At 41.1% G+C, this 8,759-nt stretch overlaps 1 protein-coding gene across 2 annotated transcripts in view; it reads left to right on the top strand.

The window, feature by feature from the left end:
• The first annotated feature begins 7,186 nt into the window (after positions 1-7,186).
• The window catches only part of cpne5b (copine Vb), a 177,392-nt gene continuing 175,819 nt past the window's right edge, over positions 7,187-8,759 (top strand). For both annotated transcript variants that reach the window (XM_084101389.1, XM_084101388.1), the window contains exon 1: positions 7,187-7,572. In XM_084101389.1, the coding sequence (XP_083957515.1) occupies positions 7,463-7,572 (110 nt within the window). In that variant the 5' untranslated portion in view covers positions 7,187-7,462. The remainder of the gene's footprint in view (positions 7,573-8,759) is intronic.

Genomic DNA, 8,759 nt, shown 5'->3' with positions numbered 1-8,759 from the left:
TCGGGCGGCTATAGCCAAACATGTGTTCACTTGTGCCAATGCCAAATGTTGGTTTCAATGGTGCCAACAGAGGAAATCTTGGGCAGTGGAGGATGTGAAACATGTATTGTTCTCTGATGAGTCCACCTTCACTGTCTTTCCCACATCCGTGTGAGTTCCGGTGTGGAGAAATCCCAAACAGCCTGAACACCTGGAGTGTTGATGAACTGAGTGAAGCACAGCGGTGGATCAGTGATGGTTTGAGATGTAATATCATGGCATTACCGACTGTGTTTGATGGGTGCGTCACTGCCAAACACTACCAAACTATTCAGGATTACCATGTGCACCTAGGGCGCTATCATACACTGGTGCAATACTAGTTTCAGCCCGACGTAGTTTTCATTTTCACGTCCTGCGCCACGTTGTTTAAATAGCAAATGCATATGCGCCCATGGTCTGAAAACGAGGTGTGTTCTGGCGCATTGTTGGAGCACTGCTATTTTGAGGCAACTGTGCCATTGACAAAAGAAACAAAGTCAATGGCGCAATATATATATATTTTTATTTAAAGAGCGTGTTAGTAATGTGCGCCTATATGCGGGTCCACAAGGCACGTACACTTTGTCCCGTAGATGTTCTGCTTGCGCTTTAACCTCACGCACGAGCAGATCCGTTTGTGCTCTGGAGAAGCGTTCAGTTTTTCCACTTGCAAATTCAACCATGTAAATAGCAATCCGCCATGGCGCGAGCACAACTGGCTTTTAAAGGGAATGTGAGATGAGACTCTGATTGGTTTAACGCATGTTACGCCCAAAACACACCCATTACTCATTAAGGAAATAGAGACAACCCTTTTAGACCATTTGCCGGGAGCGCCGATAATTTTTCCCGTCGTTAAACTAGCAAAAGTGGATTCGGACACTCCCTAAGTGCACTTGCGCCCGACACTTTAGACCATGCGCTTAGATCGTTAAAATAGGACCCTTAAAGTTTCAAACATTTTACCCTGAAGGGGCTGCCGTGTGTCAGCATGATAATGCATCAATACACACAACACACAGACTGGTGACAGAATGGTTTGATGAACATGAAAGTAAAGCTGAATCACCCATGGCCTATAGCCTACACTCACCAGATCTCAATATTATTGAGCCACTTTGGGGTATTTTGGAGAAGCGAATCAGAAAACGTTTTCCTTTACCAGCATCACATAGTGACCTGGACAATGTTCTATAAGAGGAATGGCTCAAAATCCCTCTGACCACTATGAAGGCCTTCACTATACTAATAAAATACTGTGGTCTAAAAGCATGTTTCAGTTTCATTGTCCAATCCCTGTATGCACTTAAAAAAACAACTTCACACTTCACACTTGTCTTTGTATACATTTGAAGCTTGGAAGTTGAACTTTAATTTAGTAAAAACATATATGTATATATTATGTAAATGTTTATAACTTTTGTAAATTCATCTTGTTAATGCATTGTACATTCCCTGTCAGATCAGTGTAATTTTCTGGCACATTCATGGATTCAGATTCATCGACAATAAAAAAACAACAACAACAGAAATGATATGTATAAATGGTACAGGCAGTAAAATGTTCATGATTGAAAATATATTATATAAGTGCATGGTATATAAGTAGGTATAAGGACAGATATGGGAAAAAATCTTTGCTGTTTGACCAGAAATCGAAGCCATCAGTGTGTTCCAGATTACAACCTCTTTAAACCGTGTTGGAGAGAGTCTTAACTACGTAGTGAAAGTGGCATTTAAAGACACAGCCAGTCCATCGATCCACTGCTGTCGATCAACAAGACACAAACACCACCCGGCACTCATGGCTGTACATCTGTACACCTTCCTCCTGTTTCTCCCTGAGGAAAGGAGACATTCTCCTTTTCAAATGTTTTTAGACCAAATGTGGAACTTCACAATTTTAGAGAGAGAAAAAATCAAACTTCCAGGTACACATGCAAGGAATTCCAAGCCTTTTCTTTATATCAAATTAACCATCATCCTCTTCATCAAGAGTGCAGCGATCTATGAAAGGCGTGAGCTCTTTCACACGGCTTCGCGTTTGCACTTTGTTCCTTCCTACGCAAAGCTGTTGTTTGAAGTCTTAATTAAGAGTGTCTTAATTAGTCTTAGTCTTCTTTTTCTTCTTTTTCTCCGCATCCTCCTGCTGAGCAGCGGACGGCTTTTTCCAGGGAAGAACAGTGTAGGAAACGTATGCAGAAATCAAGTACGTGGCCATTCCAGTGTATCCACCTATGATCAAACACAGCGGCTGAATGAGCACGAACAGGCAGAAGACGTTGACCGAAGCACTGTCGGGCAGATTCACACGGCCATCCTTGTGTGCCTGTAACACGCCGAAGAAATAGATGAGCGCCACGGCTGGGTAAAACGCCAGCTCCACCATGGTGCCAACATATGAATGTGTCACAGCTACTGGGGGACGCCGTATAACCACTGCACTTCCTATCGACCTTTCATCAACTGAGGTAAAACATTACCTTCTTGCCGAGATAACATGTCATCAAAGAGCGAAGTGCAAGTTCCTCTCCCGACATCAGGAAGCCTCCAGAGAGTGACCTTTACTCTCTAATGGAGTTTGAGAAGGAGCCAACAGCCGCCTGCAGGGCTGCTAGTATTAGCATCAAACACATGAAAGGAGAAGCCGAGAGTCCCAGCTTCCAACACATGCTTGGATTAGTCTAGTGCACAGTGCTTGGCAGAGATTAGGCCGTAGGAACGGCCTGCTTTGAAAAAGTCCTCCGCCACCTCTATCCTTTGCCAGGGACTGGGGAAAAAAAACCCTGGTGGGATGCAAAAATTGCTGTTGGTGGTGGAGATGTGATTCATTCATGAGCGTAGGCTATTGTTTTACGTCTACATTAATCCGGATACATTTGAAAACGGCGTTTTCGTTTAAAAACGCTCTCCGTTTAAAAACACTAGTGTTTTCTGAATTTTCAGTGTGGATGAGAAACTTTTGGGAAACTGTGCATACGTAAACCTCACAAAAGCTCACTGAGATGATACAGACGGAAAAATAAAATAATAAAGTTATAGTGCAATTCTTCTGACAAGATCATTTTTTAAAGCAAAATATCTCAGCATTCACTGATGCATCCAGGTCGCTCTCAGTCACCATATGTTTGGTCTAAAGCCCGACTGCTCTCATGTTTCGCCGCAGGACAGCAAATGTGAGGGAATTTTCTGTCATGTTTGCAGGACTGTGATATGAAGAGTGTGCAAAGTAACATATTTTAGCAACTGTGTGAAAGTGAATAGCACATAACAGGCACAATACCGGTATAAACATGAATATCTATTGGTACAATATACGTCACATTAAAACTTACGTCATCGTTTTTAAATACCTCTGTTTTGACAGTCCACACTACAGCGCGAAAACCGCATCTAAAGGTGATGATACACTGGGGAACTTTTTGAGGAATGTTGCCGTCAATGGGCAACCAGATGAGACACAGGGCCCACGGCCGATCTAGATTATCCAGATAGAAATTTGTTGCCCATTCTCAATGGGAAAGTGCCCAAGCAACAATCGCTCGGTAACATTGCCCTGTGTATCATCACCTTCAGAGTGGACGGAAGGCCAAAAAGATGCGTTTTCAAACGAAAACGTATTAGTGTGGACAAGGCCTTAGACTCCTATTTAAAAGATGGCGCCACAATAGATGTGACTTCACACAAATTCTGTCTTAGATGCCGAGCAGGATGGGAAGTATAAGCCCGTCTGTATTTAAGCCCCCAGACCTTTTCGCACCCGTATTAATCATCTCATCAAGACTTCGCAAGGGTCTTCATTTGGACCTTACCCCTTCAATTCCCTCCGCTTAATTGCACTCAAACAGGCCTATTTCTGGCCCCGTTGACGCAATGTGGAAGAAACACAGTAATTAAAGCCCCAAATCACAGTGAATGGTGCAGTTTGGCTGACATTATGGAAAACATTCTTCTTTCCTGTCTTTGTTCTATGTGGCAGCTTTGCCTTCCCATCTGGTCCCGGTTTTCCAATGCGGAGATCCAGTTTTGCATCCCATCCTCACCCTGGCATCGCCATCAGATCACGTTCTGTGGCTTTTTTGGCACTGGGTGTTAATTAATATTTGTCACGGGGTCAAAGTTGAATACTGGCAGCGGTTCTTCTCATTGGGTGTTGAAGGCACCGCATGAGGCTCAATTAGACCTCAAAACTAGGAGCACATCTGCACGTCCTCACGTCCACCCACACGCCCGTCCCGATGCCCACTTGCTTTAACATTGCCTTTACACTCATGACTCACGCGGGAGGGTACGGGGAGGCGAGGGTGGTCTCGGTGCCAGCGTGAGGCTGTTTCCGTGCCCATTGATGTCCAAAGTGGCTCCAGAGCTTAGACCATTCTACTTAAAGGTACAGTGTGTACATTTTAGCGGCATCTAGTGGTGAGGTTGCGAATTGCAAGGAAAATATTTTGTTGTAGCCAGTTAAGCACTGAGGTTTATTTACAAAAATAAATTAAGAATTTACCAAATTATTCAGTAAAAGTATGTTATTGCGAATATTATTGTTACTTTTTCATCATTGTGTCAGTGTTTTATTCGCTGACTTTAGCTAGCTTCTTTGCACGAAGAACAACATCGTGACGAAATGCGCTGTAGTAGTTTGTCCATTTAGGGCTCCTGTAGAAACATGGCAGTGCAAAATGGCTATTTCAATGTAAGGGGACCCGCTGTGTATGAAGATAGAAATGGCTCATTCTAAGGTAATAAAAACATAACGGTTCATTGTGTAAGGTCTTTATACACCACTGAAAACATAGTTATATATGATATTGCATTTCTGCACTATTACACAATGCACCTTTAAACCGTCTAAGAAAAAGGGAGGAAAACCATCGAGTGCCTTTAATAGACCCACGTCCTGAGGGAGAAAAAATGCGGCTACGGGGAACTGTGAGGATTTGTGTGAATTTAGTACTTTTGTTCTGTGCTCTGGCGTTTCTTGGAAATGTTTTTGGTTCTGCTGCAGTCAAACTCCCTGAAAAAAATAACAATGTGCACTGCTTTTTTCCGTAATATAAAAGAAAAGGCACGTTAATTGCATGATGTTTTCTTTTACTGTCCCCATTTTATACATCATTAATTTTTTTGCTCATGATTTTTAAATAAACACTGAACACTTAGCTTTGAGGCAACAGGGAAAGTGTTTGCAAATAATGGCTGGCTTTTATGTGGCCGAGACATTCAACGTCTCGTGTGCTGTTCAACAAGTCTGCCGTTTGGGAAACACGCTGAACTTGTTCACTTTGGCTCTTGGGAGCTGTCCACATGTAGTGGTTCTGAATTCATACAATCCTTCCCAGTCTCTCTCTCCCCCTCTCTCTCTTATTTTATTTATTTATTATTACTTTTTTTATTTATTATGGATGCATTTTTGGATATAATAGAAGATGGTGGTAAATATTACAGAGGAACTTCATCAGCTTTATCACAGAGTCATTAGTGGAGGCCTTGCATTAGATTGTTAATCAGCAATGAATAATAACGTAGAGGGTGGAGAGGCGAGGTGTAACACAAATGCTGTCAGTTTAACCAATTACAAATTAGCTACAGGGAAGAAAAAACAATCATATATGACCGCCTCCCTCCTGAGGTTAAAGCAATATATCATATATAAAGTAGTTCCTTTGTATAAAGGATTACATGACAATAGCCAGTTTGGAGGAAAGAAAGTAAAATGACATTTTATGTATATAATTTAATTTTGATTTGATTAATGGTTGTTAAATGACAAAACTGGTCTCATCTGCATCAACATGTAGCTGTAGACGTCTGTACTTCATATATGCTTTATATTTACTTTACTATTTATTTTATAGCAGACAGATATGGGAACATTATATCCAAGTTTGAGACAGAGCAAAAAAAACACAAAAAAAAACCTTTGATTGTTCTAACTCAGTTTCTGATTGGATGAGATGATGTGCGCACACTAGAGTTATAACTTTGACTATTTGTCAAAGAAAAGATTTCCTGTATCATAAACCGATGAACTTTTGCTTAAAACAATGAAAAAGGTCCTAATTCCTCTATAATTTTTTTTAATTATTATTATTTTTTAAATGGAACAATCCTGTAACAAATGTTACTGCTTATAAGTAAGTAGCACTTCCTAGAACTGTTTAGAACTTTCTGGAATTTTCTAGAACTGTTTTCCAAACATTTGATATTCTATGAAAATTTCCACTATTCACTCCTTTCTTCACTCCTTTCGTCCTTTGATTTCTACTCCAAGAAACTGGTACCATCCAATAATTAGCATTTGGAGTGGCATTCTGCCCTGTTCTTCAAGTTAAGATTCTCTTAAAGGTACACTTCCTGATTGCTGAAATCTCACTAGATTATTTGCCCAGATAGCCTTGTTCTTTTGTGAGGTAGTGTCACTTATCTTGTGCCACATTATATATTGCTACTGAAACAAATATCAAAAGTATCAAATTGAGTTGTTTGCTCATAAAACCCCCTCTCTCCCTCTCTCTTTTTGAGTGTACCAAGATTGCGAATTAGGCCTTTTTCATTGTTTTTAAGCAAAAGTTCATAGTTTTATGATACAAGACATGTTTTATTTGAAAAAAAGTCAAAACGTTATAACCATAGCACGCGCGCGCGCGCACACACACACACACACACACACACACACACACACACACACACACACACACACACACACACACACACACACACACACACACACCAGTTGAATCCTGTGTTAATGTGCCATGTTGCTATAGCAACCTTATGGCAACTATACTACTCAAAATAATTAATTTATATTATTTATTTATTTATTTTAAAATTACAAATGTAATGATTTATTGAAAGTTAGTGTTTTAGCTGTTGCTGATTTTTCATAAAACATTATACTAATAGAAATATATATCTAATTAAGTCTTTATTAACCCCAGTGACCAAGAACTCTCCTTACAAATGGTAAAATCAGTAATGACACAAACACCCGTGTCTTATTGCTTTAATGTATAGAATACATTTTGGCACAACATAATTGTGATTCGCTTTTCATTGCCGTGTAATTCAAGCCGCTATAAGCAGACGCACCGGAGAGAGCATCAGTGCGCACGCGCGTGTTGAACAGATAGTAGGGTAGGGCTGGAGCGCGCGCTGGCTGGATGCTCTTCACGAGCGCACATGTTAGAGTACTTGATGTGCAGAGGAGATCTTTCCCTCTCTCTGCTGATGAACGCCAGCTGACCACCAGATTCTCCAGCACAGTTTAAAGCGACTTCCCCCCGACTTTAACAACCCCGTTCAAGTTTCTTGAGTTGTAGGGGGACTCTTCATTAATACCCTGGCCTTGTTAACTCCGGCGTGGTCCGAGCGGGACCGTGACAGCCTCCGCGGGGCCAGGCTGCGCGAGCCGTGGAACTGCCCCGAGCCGCCCGCGCTCATGGAGGGAGACATCATGGACAAACTGGAGGACATGGCTTCGGTCTACGAGTTCGACCCGTTAACGGGGAACATCCCCGCCACCAAAGTGGAGATCACAGTTTCGTGCAGGTAAGAGACCCGGAGTCCGGTGTGAGTGACAGCGCGCGCAGCTGGAGGGGGAAAACGCGCGTGCATCACCACATACGCCTCTGCTAAATAACATCTTTCAGGATATATCAACGACGTTTATAGTGAGAGAAGTTATCCAAAACTATCATTCTGTTGTTGGGAATGGCACTGAATAGATGTTGCACCTGATAATAGAGCATAAAAAAGAAGCATGTGTTTATAACACTGAAAGAAAGCGTTGAGTCTAATCGACTAGGGTTTTTTTTACATTCTAGGCCTATTTGTACGGTTCTTTTTTGTGAATTAGGAAGTTTTGTTTATGGGTGGGGTGGAGACAGTTACCTCTAAGTATCAATAATACATAATGCTTAACAGTTATTTTGGTCGGAATACATGTGTCGAGATGTAACATCTGCGATGAATGCACGATGTGCTCTGCTCTCTCTGCTCTCATGTTCATTATATATTCTCTGCTCGATATGGTCACACACTCTATATGTTGCACAGCAGCTGTATAGCTGCACTCATTGATTGATTGACTGTGTAAACACTCTCTAATGAATGCAGAGTGAAGCCTAGGGTTACATCTGTATTCTGCTTTACCTGTTTTTGGTGCAACTTATTGGGTGAATTCAGGGTGATTGGAACCATTTTTGATATTGAGATGACTTGGGAAAGTGTCCCAATCAACCTGAATTCACCCCTGTTTTATGTTTTGGGTAGTAATTGCATAAACGTATCTGGCTTTGTATTTTACTGATAAAAGAGCTGCCTGTCAGGAGGCTGACATAAGTTTGGTGGACCTTCATGAGGTTTTGAAAGAGGAGCAGACAGACATGATCCCAGCAGCTTCTTAGAAAGATAGAGCTTTCTCGTTCCTCATTTTCAATACATACAGAAATAACTTTTAAGAAGACACATGGAAAATATCGCTGTGCAGTGCAGTCCTTTCCTTATATCCACCCAAACCTTTTTTGGATTACTAGTCTTACTGTGTAATAACTGGGATTATTTCATAATCATCATTTGTGATTAAGATTCTCATAATTGCTTCATGCAATAAAAGATTATCTTAATGTTTTACAATTTTAATTGTGTAAAGTCAACACTACCTTCTTTAAGATGTGATTTTAACTGTAACATTTAGTAGTAAAATGTCCTCCCAATCTACTGATTTGCAGGTCTCA

This window comes from Abramis brama (genome assembly GCF_963993115.1).
Source record: "Abramis brama genome assembly, chromosome: 23".
In the NCBI taxonomy this organism is placed as follows: domain Eukaryota; kingdom Metazoa; phylum Chordata; class Actinopteri; order Cypriniformes; family Leuciscidae; genus Abramis; species Abramis brama.
This window is presented reverse-complemented; position numbering and strand designations above follow the sequence as displayed.